Source organism: Stigmatopora nigra, chromosome 19 (assembly GCF_051989575.1).
Source record: "Stigmatopora nigra isolate UIUO_SnigA chromosome 19, RoL_Snig_1.1, whole genome shotgun sequence".
Taxonomy (NCBI): domain Eukaryota; kingdom Metazoa; phylum Chordata; class Actinopteri; order Syngnathiformes; family Syngnathidae; genus Stigmatopora; species Stigmatopora nigra.
In genome coordinates this window covers 8,557,054-8,573,653 of record NC_135526.1, presented here as the reverse complement: position 1 = coordinate 8,573,653, position 16,600 = coordinate 8,557,054, and the positions used below count along the sequence as shown (strand labels likewise).

The following is a 16,600-nucleotide window of genomic DNA, read 5'->3' as shown; positions in this document are numbered from 1 at the left end:
TTAATCAAGGCCAATTGGGAAGGAGCATGTGTTATTGTCCGTTTCAGCAGCTTTAGCGTTTATTTAAACCTGCCATATTTGATCCGGATCAAAAAGTTTGCAATTTGCAGCTTTTGCGCTGGTTTGAATAGAAACCAGCAAACTTTGTTCGCTTGGTTTGATTGGCCATTTGTTGGAAAATGACTGCAGTGTATTTCAAACCAGTTTTGAAATCACACACTTTTTACACGTAATGGTATCCAGTATACTAGCAGGCATTATGGGAAATGTTGCTTGGTAAGCATCACAGTCTTTGCTTAGTCAGTTCAACGATGAACAATTAGGAGAAAAAATGTCTACTTGAGATTAAAAACTATGCTGGAAAATACACTTAAAATGATGATAAATGGGATTTTACTACTTGGATAAAATACGGTTATAAGCACAAGTGCACCACACCAGATCTAGATGAGTTTTTACTTTTTAAATTCGGTATTTAATTCGATATTTGACTGTTTTGTCCAATCATTGAACAATGTTTGGACATGTTTGGGTTGGTTTTCAAATCTTGGAACAAAAATTGCAAGATGAAAAGACCCAAAAATCCCTTTTTTTTGACCGAACCAAAAAAAAAAAGCAAATGTGAATTTTTCTGGTGTGAATAAGCCTTTAGAAATGGCACTCAACATTTTTTTTGTGTTTATAGGGGTGCTGAACTCAGTAGCCCTGTGACAACGCTTCCAATCATCTTGGGGCTCCTTGAGTACCATGAGCTCTGGCTCCGCCCAGGATGTGGCAGTCGAGCATTTCCTGCGTGACATAGAAAGGAGGAGTAAGCGGCTACACTGCGCTGTGATTGGCTGCGAGGTGGAACGACCCCGCAGTGACATGAACCTGCTGTATCGCAAGAGCCGTTTGGATTGGAGGCAGAGAGACCACGATGGAAGCAAGAAACGGTGAGAGGATGCTGCATCATTCCAGAATTGGAGTACCCTTCCCGTCTCCCCAATTTTAAACAATTTGCAGTTTGTGTGGGAATGTACATATTCTGAGACCAAATCTTTAAAATAAATAAACAATCCCTATCCCTAGCAAGAATGATAAAAACGAATCAATCATTGATCTGTAAACTGAGCTAATGAAGCCAGTGATAGTTTATTACAACATCTTTAGAATAAACTAATAAATAAGGATTATTTTTCAAGAATATTGAAGACAGACTGTCCTCCAATTCCGGGATGACAAACTTCAGGGTGTGGTTTACTGGTAGATTAGATTTAAATTGTCAGTTTAAATGAATCTAAATCAAGAATTACAAACCACATAACTCGGAAAAGGTTGATGTTCTTATTAATCACCATGCTGATGTACTTGTATTGCCTCGTGCAGAAAAAAAACTTGAAGGGAAACAGTCAACTGAGATGTACTTTCGCCAAATTGTTCTGGCACAAACGCTCCGGGAAATGCATAGGCCTTAAAGCAGGCTAATCAGATCACAAGATGTTTGAAGCCGTTCTATTTTGATTAGTTTGCTGCTATTGACAATGTCGCTTTTGAACAGCATGCGAAAGCTCGTGAGGAAGATGTTGCCAGTCATATTGCTAGGAAGTGTTTCTGGTCATTGTGTGGAATTGCGGTGCACAGGCACATCGTTTAGCTCTTTGAGCGGTGTCGTCTAGTGCTTTGTGTGGGCCATTTTTTGTGGGAAATGAAAACATGATGAAAGATGAAAGCAGAGTCACACGAGGCCGCTGCGGCAAAGGTGAGAGGAGAACGTGACCGCCGTTGAGTCCAAACAGACCCAGTCAGGGACATGAGGGTGGAACTCAAGTCAAATATTGGCAGACTGTAGGAGGTGGGACAAAGGAGGTGGGATGAAGAGGGTGAAAGTAGATAGTTTGAGATCTGGAATGCCTCGGGAGAGGAATTCCATTTATGAAGCTGAGACGCCTTTGAAGATAAGGAATTTTAAATGGGTGAGTATGTTTTTTTTCATGATTTATACTGTGCCAGACAGACTGCAGCAGGGTTTGTTTTCCTTCTTAAAATTAAATTCTGGACATTTTTCTTTAACAAAACAAATGGCTGAATTTTAAGACGTAAACATGTACATCTATGTGTATGAATGTGTATATATATATATATATATATATATATATATATATATATATATATATATATATATATATATATATATATATATATATATATATATATATATATATATATATATATATATATATATATATATACATATATATATATACATATATATATATATATATATATATATATATATATATATATATATATATATATATATATATCCAATAAGAATGAAGATATGTCCAATATGACAATGAAATTTTCCGAATACAGGATGAATAAAGTTATCTAATCTAAAGAAGAGCTGGCTTTATTGGCGGTTAGGCTTGTGATTGGAGATACCGATTGTATGTACTATGTATGTACAGTATTAACATCCGTTGAGTTTACAATATGTTCCAGTATCATAATGGTTTAATACACATGACAATTGACCGATATCTCATTTAAACAAACTACAAACAAATAATACTATATCAGAGTATAGTACAGTGAAATGTATAAATAATATTGTAATTTGTGCATTAGGGTTATCGCATCACGTCTAATATATGATTTTAACACATTGGCAGTCATTACCTTAGAGCACTGGTGCCCAAACTATTCATGCTTCTTTTTTCAGCAAAAAACTCGTTGGTTGAATTGTTTTTGTTGGATGGGTTGGAACAAAAACCTGCACCCACAGCAGCCCTCGGGGACTCGTTTGGAGGCCTCTACTTTAGAGAAAGTGTATCAAAGATGGATGGAATTTGTGATTGGACATAGAGCATCGAAGAGAACTACAAAATGAAATATGAAATGGCAACGTTGTCTTCAAGGAAGTCTGCTAAGGACAAATCTTGTTTCCAAGAATGAATGTGAAGCCAGCGCATAAAATATATATTTTGTGACTCTTCGTATCCATAAAAACTAAGCAGGATGATACTGGTGTGTTAGCTGATGTTCTTAGAATATCACCACATTTCCCAACACTGTTGCAAAAATGTAAAGTCAGCCACAGATTTCAATTTAGACCTCAACGATGAAAATTTGCGGCAGTGCAGGAAGTTAGAAATAACCGTTTAGCACATACATTTTGGGAGGGGTGTCTAAACTTTTTTCTGCTTTAAAAAATCAAATCAAATGATGCAAGGACCAATTTATAATCGTTCGCTTTTATTTGTTAAATAGATTATCAGCAAAACAGAAAAAAGTCAAGTCCTTTTTGACTACAAATCCAAATTGGCAGTTAAAAACCCTAGTAGTCAACATTGATAAGTAGTCAACATAGATACGTAGTTAACATAGATAAGTAGTCAATATAGATAGTTAGTCAATATGAATTAGTGGTCACATAATTAAGTAGACAGGTACAAAAATTGACTAAAGTGTTTAGCAGCCTATGGAGTTTTGGTGCAAGTACAAGATAAGACATTCTCTTTATTAGGTCCTCCTTCACTGTGATTGGCTAGCCACCAGATCAGGGTTTCCCCGGCCTGGTGCCCGGAGTTGGCTGGGATAGGCTCCATCACCCCCTTGTCACCCTCGTGAGGATAAGAAGCACATTAAAATAAATAATATATTTACACTACTGAAAATAATTCTACATATGTTTCATTCGCCATCTCTAAAAGCTGAGATTACATTGAGCCTGAGTTTAAACTTCTTTTGTGGGCTGTTTTCTATGACATTTTCAATAAAAACAATGTAATAAAAACTGGGCAGTGAGTCGTAGTTGGCCCGCAGGCCTTTGTTTGGACACCCCTGTATTATGGGGATTTAGTCGCGGTTACAGAGGATGAATCACAAGTGTACAGCTTCATGAGAGTGGAGCCATAACTTAAAGCTGCTTGTGAAAGTGTTGTGGGTTGTGTCAGATGCGTTCGTAAAATCTGTCAGAAGGAGGACAGTCGCACGTTCAATGTCGGCACCCAACCTTAACCTAAAAGTTTCGGCAAGATGTTGACGGATTGCTCCGAGGCTTTATTGCATGTCTTTATTTCAAGATCATTTGCACTCAATGGTTGGAACACAAGCCACTAGCCAACACAGTCTTAGAAAGGTAGATTTGAAATAGGACACTAGCTGCATGGGGCGCCGCACTCCTCGTTAGCAACATCAACCTCCAATGAGCAGATTCAGTAAAGCAGCTGATGACCTCATAATGTTTGGATCACACACATGCTTTTCCCCACATGATTGGGACAAAGGTTACAAAGCCACCATATTTCATTTGAGGCTTTTATTAGCCCAGTAACCCTAATGGGACTTTTATGTGGAAGATTTCATTTTCACTCCAGGTAGGGGGTTTGCACATTAAATGATTATGATTCATGGCTATGGATGAAGGTCTCTTTGTGATAAAAAAAAAAAAGGTGTACACATCATGTAATTTGGGTCAGAGGTGAGATCATATGAGCTTTTACCTGCTTGTTTATCTCTTTGTAGGGCAGTCATCGGCTGCGATTAGCGGTGCTGAACATCCAATCCATTTTAACTGGGTGGTTTCCCAGTAATAATATTTATTGGACATCTAGTTACACTAATGGCACACAACTATGAGCATTCAGAGCCAGTCCTCGCAGTGGAAATGAATTGGATGTTGATTACTGTCAATGGTAGCGAATGAGTTTAATACTATGAATTTTAAAAGAAATCTAGAGGCTGTATTTGGGGTTTTTTAAATTTTGTTTTAATGACTAAATTGTTTACATCTATCCTATATTTTGACAATCATAGTCTTTTTTTATTAGATTAGATTAGATTAGATTACTGTATTCATCCCGTATTTGGGAAATTTCATTGTAACAGTAGCAAGTGGGTGAGAATACAGACACAGAAAAAGACATTTTAGACAAATAAATAGCTACTAAATAAGTATATAATTAAATTTAAAAAAAATATATATATATATATATATATATATATATATATATATATATATATATATATATATATATTAATTTAATTATATACTTATTTAGTAGCTATTTATTTGTATATACATATATATATATACATATATATATATATATATATATATATATATATATATATATATATATATATATATATATATATATATATATATATATATATATATATATATATATATATATATATATATATATATATATATATATATATACATATACATATACATATATATACATATATATTTAAATATACATACACATAGATGCATATGTATACATACATATGTCTTAACATTCCGCCATTTCTTTTGAATGGGAGGAAGGATCTGATCTATTGTATGTTTCTTTCCATTTTCCTCTTATTCTTACAATCTATTTCTCTTTTGTATATTCAGTCTCAAATTTGCCCAATTCACCTTTTTTTGGGGGAAATTAGGAAGATGCCGGGATATGTGGAGAAGAGAATGGTGTTTTATATTTCGTCCTCCTGTACAATAAATGGCCCCAGATTAGTGAAGCATGAATTGCAAGAAAGGATTTTGCTTCTAAGATGTAAGCTTCTGGGGAAATATGTATTTGACAGTGCCTGAAGAAATCTTGTAGCATCCATTCTGGTCTAAATTTGGTCCTGCAGCAGCCATGTCTAATTTCAGTCGCCATAACTATGTGGAAGTACACAGGAATATGCCGGCATCTGCAGTAGTACTTTACCTTCCTTTTAATATTGGGAAGTAGACACGTGATCTTCATCATGGCTAACTGGAACACAGCTCGGGCTGCCCATTATGTTGACAATGTGTTGTAAGCTCCAGTTGTCTTCCTGTGTGCTTCACTGCATCGTTGAAACAATTCCATGTGACCTGTATCCATATAGTGCCTTACCATGCAATAATTGTTCACTTGAGGCAACTCTACATTATTTTCAGGCTCGTTACAGACACGCTGGGTCTCTTATAGCTAAAGTGCAATTAAAACAAATTGTAATATCCTGAATTAACTGTTTCAATTACTCTGGGGATTTTCTTTTATTTATTCATGTATACCCATTCAACAATTGATTCACTGCCATATATGGCCAAATATTGTTAAATATCAATGTTAAATGGTAAAGTTGACAGAAATTAATTTATAAACAACACCCAGTAGCAATGCTGTGGATACATAATCTTACTCTAATAACTGCTGTGATTTCTTATTTCTTTCACTAACTGCGAGTTGCCGGTTTATTGGTACATTCTCCTGACTTCGATGGGGAACGCCTGGGATTCATTCCCACCCAACATTGCCAGTGCGGAATTACAAATTGTTATCTGTCTTTGTGTATTCTTTGACTGATTGCGTTCAGGATGTAGTCCGCTTTATGCACACAGTTTACTACGATAGGCTTCAGCACTCTGTTAATCTAACATGGATAATCAGTGTTGAAAATGGATGGGTTTAAATTACTGGACAGGAACTAAATTTTCCCTTATAACAAATTTCACTGTACATTTATGATTAAGCAAGTGGGGCAGAAATGAGAGAAAAAAGAAGGCATTACACATTATTTGTGAATTATTGTTTTACGGCTTGTGCTACAAATGAAGCCATGATTTCTGAGAAAAACCATCAACTGCACAACAAGAGTTTCCATGGTAACGGCCGAGTGCAGAAAACAGACGTGGGTTGAGTAGAATAATGCGAGCATGAATTCCGACAGTCTAGTATTCACTAAGAGTACTCTGTTTTGACATGAGAATTGATTTCCTAATTAAGTGCATTTGAGAGTAGAGTAAATGTGAAGAGGAGGAGATGGGTGACATGGGTGCAAAAGATGGAGGTGACTGTTGAACAACTAACTAAAATAAATGAATCTTTCTCTTATTCTTTTATGCTTTTGCCTAAACTGCAGTTCGTCTGCAAACGACCCCTCGGCGACCGTGGGCAAAGTCAAAGACTTGGCCTCGTTCCGTCGCCACTTCCGAATGGGCTTCATGACTATGCCTGCCTCCCAGGACCTTTCGCCTCACTCGTGTGCCTCAGCTATGGCGCCGCGCTCGCAATCCTGCCATGCAGTTGGCGCCGGAGACGACAATCTGGAAAACGAAGATTACTCCGATAGCCAATCCCAACATGGTGGCCGATGCCCGCCGGTCAAGCCCAAACGTCATCCCACCACTCGCCTCAGCGCTTCGTCTGCTGACAGCAGAGGACCTCCTGAGACGCCGCCGCCGCTTCCGCCAGCCTGCCACTCCCAGGCCAAGCACTCCGACAAGAAAAATGGTTAGGAGTAATGTGGCCTGCTTATGTTATTGTCTGAAAACCATCTTACTTAACATGTCGTTCTATCTCCGCAGCCATGAAGAAGTCAGACTCCGGAGACGTTGGCTCCAAAAAGGTGCCTCCTTTAAAACCCAAGCGAAGTCCCAGTACCCAGCTCTCCTTTGACCCGCTACCTCCGCGTGTGCCTCATTCTACCGCATCGCTCCCATTTCAAGGAGCCGACTCTCAGATCCAAACAGGAGACGGAGACGACGAGCCAGTCTATATAGAGATGGTGGGTCAAGTCTTCACTAGGGAGAGTCAGTCCGCCACCCCTCACCCGATCACCCCGGTGGCCACCACGCCCGATTCAGACTCGGACCAGAGCGAGGCCATCTACGAAGAGATGAAATACCCACAACACGAGAATCGAGAATCCCACAAAATCCTGCCAGGCAAACACGAGAAGATGAAAAGTTCCAAACATTATCACGTGGCCCCCTCGCAATCCAGTAGCTCGTCACTGCCGCGACCATCATCCTCTTCTCCTTCCTATTCCAAACCTAAAGCTACAGTCTCCATCTCTCATTCTTCCCCCCTACCCTCCTCTGCATCATCAACCCCCGTCCCACAGGTCCTATCCACCAGCCCCCATACTCCACGAGCGCCGACTCCATACCTGCTGCAAGGGAGTAAATGTGAACCAGAATCGAACACCAAGATCCCTGCCCCTTTCCCTAATCTTCTACAGCACCGCCCCCCGCTGCTAGCTTTCCCTCAACCGGCAGCGGCGTCCAGCGGGGTGGGAGTACAGAGCAAAGCTTCGGGCTCCTCGAAAATTGGGGCTCAAACATCCAGCGGGACCGCACAAGCCGGTTCCTCATCCTCAAATTCCTCTAACGTTCATACTTCGAGCTCCAAAGAGCCATCGGGGGGAAGCGTGACACCTCAAGAGAAACACAGCAGAGACTCCCAGTTGGGACCGGCTCCCGGACTCAGAGCCAGGAGTCACTCGACACCGCTGCCCCCGTCCTCCAAATCCACGTCGCCCTTCTCCCACCATCACCACCACCACCCTCACCATCGGCCTTCCCACTACCATCACTATCGCAAACCGGAAAGGGGAGACTCTCCCGCTCCGCTTAAGAACAGCTCTGAGGGCCAGGCCACCGTGCAGACCCAAACCTCTAGTACGGGCAAGGAAGGAAAATCTGTTAGCTTTCTCTTAAAGTCCGACAAAGGAGAGAAAGACCGAGACAAGGATAGGGACCGAGACAGGGTTAGAGAAAAGGATAAAGACAGGGTCAGAGAAAAGGATAAGGACAGGGTTAGAGAAAAAGATAAGGACCGGGATAGCGGCCCACACTCTTTGCAACTGGATCCACTTTCTTCCACCAGTGGTTCAACATCTCAAGGTAGCACCAGCTTGACTCCCACACCACTGTCCTCGTCCCATCGCTCTCACTCTCGTCCTCATTCACGCTCTCACACGAGTCACGGCCTGCCGGCTTACAAGCCACCATCCTCAGACAGCCCCCTCCTGTGGACTTACCCCTCCGGAGGCTTCCGGAGACCGCCGGCTTACGAGAGCTTAAGGGGAAGCTTCCAGACACAGTCCTCGCAGCAACCATCCAGCCTCACCGGTGTTGGAGAGGGTGGCTCCAAGGGTAGTGAAGGATCTTCAGCTTTCCAATCCAAAGCTGGCTTCATGCCTTGGGACAGCAGTGCTAACTTTGCCACTGACGAAGGCTCCTCCTGGCCCTTGCACAGAAAATTATCCTTTAGCCACGGGAGCAGAGACACTGAAAGTAAGTCAGAGGTTATTTTAGGTCACATTAACATGACAACAATCTTAAGCAAAAAAAAGTATCGTGTTTCTGGTACTTTAATGGCGCGTTTACACGACCGTAAACTCTTTTTTTTGCGTTTTACCTCCGTTATTGCTCGTATGTAAACGCAAAAAGCAAAATGGCCGATCAAACATTCTCTAAATATTGCCTCAATGTCGTCCCACCCCAGGAGAAGAAGGACGGACTTGGAACGGAAGTGCTGACGCGTTATTGCGGATGGACAAGGATGAATTGGGAATGGGTTTACGAGGGGGTCCGTCAAGCATCCCATTGCACTATAGTGGCGCCGCAAGCAGGACCCTAGGTCACTGTGAGTCGCTGTTGGGTGCGGACAGCGGTCCGGGATTCAGAGCCCTGCCCAGGATCGGGATGCCTCTTCCCTGTCAAACTTTCCCTGCCTGTCGCAATGGAGGTGGGTAGCAATCTTTTGACTGTAAAACCTCTGCAAAAATACTTTGACATTTACACTGGGTTTGTTTCCTCTGCTTTTATTTGTCCTCATACAAAACTTTACGCCTGCATCATGTCATTGAGAACTTAACAAGTACTTTGTTGTTGTTGAACTTAACAAGTTCTTTGTCGTTGAAGCTAAACAGCTAGAAAGGATCTGACTGTCATTCAAAGCTGGGGCTTTGTTCTCAAAATTATTTGCTGTTTACCTTAAAAATAACAGAAAAGCGTACCGTGAGGCAAACACATTCATTTCGAAATTCATTGCTTCTAGATTGAACCACAGGAAGAATTAAATAGAGTGCGAAACTCTCTTGACAAACACTGTCAAGCTGCTTTCCATTTGAATTCACCTGATGTTCAGTTATACAAAATACTGCACAGAATTTTAGTTGAGGCCGCCAGCGATATATCCAATTCAAAACATTTCCTTTCTAAAATTATGGGTTTACTAAAATTTAAGTCGTAAGAAAACTGTAGATGGACTGAGGTAAAAAAAAAACACAATTTACAGCCTTGTCAACACTCCGGTTTATATAACAGCATTCTCATAAGCTGACATGTTGTTTAACATTGGTGTCTTTGCAGAAGTGGGTCGGCTGGGCCGGTCCTCCTCAGCTGCTGGAGTCAGACAAGTGGGCGGAGGAGACGTCCAGAGGCAGAGCAGTCTGCCCGCACGAGAAGCCCTCAATCAGGTGCTTATAATTCATGACTCTGAACTTCATTCATGGCTCATTTCAGACTGAACGTTAATTTTGCCCTTATTATTTCCTCCCCTTCTTTTAGAGACAGTGATCTTTCTCCATGTCTATTTTTATCTTATGGATATAATCACCCCACATAATACTGGCGCAAAACAATAAGAGCAGGTACATGACGCAGGCTCATACGTAGGCGCACCAATGTGTGAAAATAGTGATGGGTAGAAGGTGCTGTTTCGGTGTTAGAAGCAGCAGGTTTCTTGCAGCATACCGACTGCATTGTAAGTGCTGACGCACTTTGAAAGTGCTGCAGAGACAGTCTGCATGCGCCTGGATGGCTCGCCCTCAACTTGAAGAGATAAAGTGGTGCTACATCCTGGTGGGGCTGAGAAGGAACTGCAGTTGTGCTACTACATTTTTATTACTAAGTGATTCTTTTTGCAGATTTTTATGAGATACTTATTACATGAATGACCAAAATGTTTGGACACTTCATAATTGATTCAAAATCCATTTGAGAGGGTCAATTATTGAAAATGTTTAGTGTGTTTCTTCTTTAGTGCGCTATTCAGTTGGTGGAACAATTATAATCTGCATTAATCTTAGTCTGGAATTCTCAGATTTTGGTTATTTGATCATTCATTTTTTTCTTTCATACATTTTTATGCATGCCATTATTATAGTTGTCCTCATTTTATTGAAATTGTGGTCATGCGTTTCCAAAATGTAAATAGGGTTCAGTGTGATGAGATTTGACATTTTTTTAATACAAGTACATTTGAAAAGAGCATGAAGAGCTTTTTTTCTTATGCATCCATAAACCAACCTAATTTTCACTCTTTTTGCTTATCATTATATATATATATATATATATATATATATATATATATATATATATATATATATATATATATATATATATATATATATATATATATATATATATATATATATATATATATATATATATATATATATATATATATATATATATATATATATATATATATATATATATATATATATATATATATATATATATATATATATATATACATACATATACACACACACACACACAATATACACACAATATACAATATATTCGGAAGATTTAATAATATTAAATAGACACCATAAAAACCATAGATCATGGTTATTCACCTATTGTGGCAGGTCATGGAAATTAACCGCGATAAAAGAGGTATTACTGCGCTGCCTTTTTTTTGCGTTGTATAAAATTAAGCAGCTGGCATGTCTATGCTAACAAGTATGATTTCATTTGTTTTAGCTGCACGGCCTGGCGCAGCCCAAAGTGTCCAGCAGTCCAAGCGTGTCTCGGCAACAGCAGCAGCTGCAGCTTCACCAGCAGCAGTTGCAGTTAAAGCAGCAGCTCCAGCAGCTTCAGCAACAGCACCACCTGCAGCTGCAGTTCCAGCAGTTGGCCCAACTAGCACAGGGTCAGCCTGCCGCCGGGGCCACCTCTTCGTCCGCGCAGACCCAGCGGGACGGCAAGTTGCTGGAAGTCATCGAGCGCAAACGCTGCCTCTGCAAGGAGATCAAGGCCCATAGGCGCCCTGATAAAAGTCTGTGCAAGCAGGACAGCATGCCCATCCTCCCCAGCTGGAGACGGACGCCTGAACCTCGCAAGACCGGCACGCCGCCTTGCCAGAGGCCGCAAGCCGTCGTGTGGGACACGGCTATCTGACAGGAGGACCGATTATCGATGGGCATGAGCTCGTGTCGTTAGTTGAGAGTAGATGTGGGTTGGGCCTTTTGACTTAAAGAAAAACAGCGATTTTGAGCTGGCGCTTCTTTACAGGTGGAAAATATTAACAGGGTTTCCAATCATTTTCGTTCCTTTCTGACCACAGCAAACGAGCCTCTTCTCTCCCTCCCCCGTCCTCTGCATTTTTGGCCCAAACTCCAAAACTCCAGCAGGTCCATTGGCTCCTGACCTGTTCAGGGTTAAGCTGGATCGACTCCAGCTCCCTTACAACCATCTTGAAGAAAAGTGGTACAGGTAATGGATGGATGGATGAGTCTTCCATCATCATATCCAGACAGACATTTTCCAGTGATCATCTTCCAGTATAGCCTCAGTCGTTACTCTGCACATGTCCAAATGGTTTCAATAGTGTTGTAATTCTCAAGACTAGTCTCAAGGCCAGGTTTTAAAATCTCACTCGTGTATCAGTCTTGCTGCATAGTTCATTAAATTTTCATTGTGATTCCCTATTTTTGGAGCCACTATTAAATTAGCCTGGCTGATTTTACAACAAGAATATGGGCTCCACTGCACTTCTAACATTGCACCTTCCCGATCAGCTACTAGCCAACCACTAAATGGAGAGTGCATGGTAAAACTATATCAAACGCCCTAAGTAATGGTAAAAAAAAGTACAGAAAAGTTTAATCAGTTAGTTAGTGAAGAGTTAGTGCAGCAAAACAACATATTATCCCCTGTAATTGTAAGATACTAACATTTAATTTAATGGCTGCAATTGATGGTGATAGACAAACCAGAGTTGGTTTAAAAATGGATTTGAAATTAGATTAGATTAGATTCAAACTTTGTTTCATCCCTTATTCGGGAAATGTCTTGGTTGCCGTAGAAAGACAGACACAAGACACACAAGACATTGTAGACGTAGGTAAGAAACTGGAGCCACAATTAATATTTGTAACTTAAATTTTAAATTATCCTTTGCCGTATTACCACTTACAACAGTGAAATGGGGAAATAGATGAACAACCTTCCTGCTGTTTTAACAATTTGGATGTTGGTTCATAAATTATGTATTATGAATGGATGTCTTACACCACAAATGGCACTAAAACATGAGCATTCAATGCCAGCTATCCCAGTTCAAACGCAGAAAGAAATGGCCAATTTCTACTTTAAAATGATCATGAATGATCTTTTTAGATAGTAAAAACAGGGAATCCTTCCAATGATGGGATAAGTAATCATGATTACTATATTAAACCAAAACCATTTTAATTATTGTTTTGGACATAATCGTGTAGCTGTACTGCAAAATGAACATTTTTGGAAAGTGGTTTTAGTCCCACCTTAAATGTGACAGAACATAGTAAGTACTAATAGATATTTGCTATACTTAATCAGTGTTTAGTTTATTAGTTCAGGGGGTGCCCCACCTCCTGCTACATGTCAACCGGGATGGGCCCGGACCGACACCATCATGAGGACTGTACAGAATATGGACATTTTTGAGGGGCAGGTCGATGGTTGTGACTTGACATGAGGAGTTAGCATTGTTGTGTTGTGCCATACGCCTGCTTGGTGTTTTTTTGGTTTCCCCGATACATCTACTATGTGTGCATTACTCACTACACATGACTGTGGACTTTGTGTTTTCTCAATTGATTCAGTGTTCAGAGAAAGAAACCAGCTGGGCAAAGGAGAATACTTGCAGGCAATATCTTCCCCTGTTCATTTTAGCACACTTATTGTAACTAGCACTCCGTTTGCAATTGCCAAATTTTGCCATCGTTCTTACCGTTGAGGATCACCACTTGGAGATCAGAATTGCCAAATTTCCTCCTGACTACTTGACACATAGATTTTGTCTATTTTTTTTTCTTCTTCAATGCACAGGGAGGAATCCAATCAAGGCGCCAGTCAGAAAAGAACGACGTGAGTCTAAAATGTTCTGTGGGTGAGTACATGTGAGACTCAATGTGAAGTCGTTGAAGTCTTTCTTAAAGTTTGTCAATGCATACGAGATGTCTTGGTATCAATAGATCGTTGTTGTGGATGCAAATAATCGCCGAGGTGTAAACGCTACCTATTATATCTGTTTGCGTAATACTTTTTGAATCAAGTTAATCTCTGGATATTTTTTTTGTGCAATTTTATAGCAATATGCTCCCAGTTTGGAGGGGGCTCCACATAACTGGCGCCAACTTCTAGCCTAAAAACGTACATATCTTAAGACTTTAAGAAGTCACATTAACTGTGTCATCCTCTGCATGTCACAAAACTGTAGACATACAGTCCTGTAAAAAATATTGTGTAGAGATGATCATGTTCGAATTTTACATACAGCAAAACTTCACCATGATAACACGTGGTTGTATAAAGATCTCTTTTTTCCTTCTTTTTTTTAATTTTGAGGTTTATTTCGGTACAAATGAAAGGGTACAAAATGTTGATCAATGACGCTCAAAGGGTCAGGTTGTTGTCCAATAAGGTACAACAAAAAGACTGTGAGTGTTGATCACCTTAAACAGAATGCTGGAACAATCTGCACAACACTTGGGAGAAATCAAACCCTAATGTACTGTAAATACATACAAATGTAAAAGTGTATTGAAAATGTAGCAATTATTTCCATTTTCATACTTGTAATCAAATACATATTATGTAGCATACTGTATAAACTTTGTTCACTTGTTTTTCTAGGAGTATTTTATCTGCTGCAGCCAGTCCTTGCATTACTTAGAGTTGTAATACACATTACACGCCCTTGAAATGAAGGGCCACTCCTCCAACAGTTTATTTATGCAAGATTCCCTTTAAAAATCGGTTTCATTTTTTGCTTTTTATTTTTACACATTCTATTTATGGACAACAGCTCGCCATTTTCTTGCTGCTATTTCAAAATTGCAAATTTTCCATTAACTTACACGAGGAAACATGGTTAATATACGAGTAGTTATTGTCACATTTTCTTTTTTTACATCTTGAGAAGCCACGTAAACAGGATATGTGAAAGTGAGCCTTCTGTAAAAGTATAAAGGCGTTTGAATGTCTCTTGATCGTTGTAGTTTTTCAATAGTTAGCACCAAAATGTAACCCTGTGAGAAGAAGACCTACCTATGTGTTAGAGAGTCACTGCTTGGCCTTTTGCTTTTAGTTTCGCCTGCGCATGTTCTGCCTTTTTTTAATGAACTTATTTTTGGACAATTGGCTTCCATTTTCAAAAAAATAAAAATAAAAAAACACAAGCCAGGTGGAAGGAAATGGGTAGGTGCAATGCATGCAGAGACTCTTTTCACACACACACACACACACACACACACACACACACACACACACACACACACACACACACACACACACACACACACACACACACACACACACACACACACACACACACACACACACACACACACACACACACACAACTGATATAATCTTGAATATTGTGCCCAATTTGATTTCTAATACCAACAAATCACCTTATTATGGTTCCTTTTCACTGACTAATAGCGGCGTTAGGGAACTTTCCAGAACTATTTTACAAAAACTGATGGTTTTGTGTGTCTACTAAAACAGTGGCCATTATATGAGTGCCATACTATATTGATATGGTAAGATATACAATGTAACTTGGAAATCACTGTAGTGCTATATTTGCATTGATATTGTCATTCAAATAAATTTTATATAATGAACTTTACACAACAAACTGGATTGTTTTATCCTCCTCATCTGTCACGATCATGCTGTTTTAGTGAATATAGAGGGCACTCATCATAAGCATGGTGTGTCAATACACTAATGCCAACCTTTATAGTTTGAACCATAACAATTGTTTTTAACTGCATTTTTACATAACAGACCTCCCATAAAAAAATGAATCAAAGATCCAGGAAAATTGGACTTTTTGCTTTTTGCAGAATGTTGAGTCAGCCATCTTTTTGGTTTTGTAGCTCGTTCTCATCTAGCCTGGAATAATCCTCAATGATTATCAAAAGAGGAAAATTGGAAATAAAAAGATTTCATGCTTGTGGCAATTAATGAGCTTTTTTTTGTGGAATAAGCGCCAAATCTCTCCTTTATGTTTGTATGATAAATTGTATTTTCCATACAGATGGGATCATTTATACAGAAATTACAGATTTGTAATGGATTCGAAATGAACAGTGCTGTCTATTAGACCACATGTGTCAAAGTGGCGACCCGGGGGCCCAATGTGGCCCACCGCATCATTTTTTGTGGCCCGAGAAAGTAAATCAGGAGTGCCGACTTTGTGTTTTAGGATCAAATTAAAATGAAGAGTATAGATGTAAATTACATTTCCTGATATTCCCTCTTTTAAATCAATAATTGTCATTTTTCTAATCATTTTTTCTGTGTTTTTAGTTCAAAAGTAATTTTGTAAAATCTTAAAATGTATAAAAAAAAGCTAAAATAAACATTGTTTTAGATCTATAAAAAACTGAATATTCAGGGATTTTAATCCAGTTATTTTAATCTATTTATTTAAAAAACTAATGTATCTAAAATGGTCTGGCCCTCGATCGAGTTGACCTTAAAGCGGCTCGCGAACCAACCCGAATCTGACACCCCTGTATTAGACGTAGACAGGAAATGTACTCATTA

At 39.5% G+C, this 16,600-nt stretch overlaps 1 protein-coding gene across 3 annotated transcripts in view; it reads left to right on the top strand.

Annotated features, from left to right (window-relative positions):
• Positions 1 to 15,354, top strand: part of nyap1 (neuronal tyrosine phosphorylated phosphoinositide-3-kinase adaptor 1) — a 34,430-nt gene extending 19,076 nt beyond the window's left edge. For 2 of the 3 annotated variants that reach the window (XM_077739945.1, XM_077739944.1), the window contains exons 2-7: positions 686 to 935; positions 6,892 to 7,262; positions 7,337 to 9,049; positions 9,261 to 9,503; positions 10,130 to 10,236; positions 11,534 to 15,354. In XM_077739945.1, coding sequence (XP_077596071.1) covers positions 748 to 935; positions 6,892 to 7,262; positions 7,337 to 9,049; positions 9,261 to 9,503; positions 10,130 to 10,236; positions 11,534 to 11,950 — 3,039 coding nt within the window. In that variant the 5' untranslated portion in view covers positions 686 to 747 and the 3' untranslated portion in view covers positions 11,951 to 15,354. Of the gene's footprint in view, positions 1 to 685; positions 936 to 1,496; positions 1,956 to 6,891; positions 7,263 to 7,336; positions 9,050 to 9,260; positions 9,504 to 10,129; positions 10,237 to 11,533 lie in introns of those variants that run through there. The other variant, XM_077739946.1, reaches the window with a different exon arrangement.
• Positions 15,355 to 16,600: the final 1,246 nt, after the last annotated feature.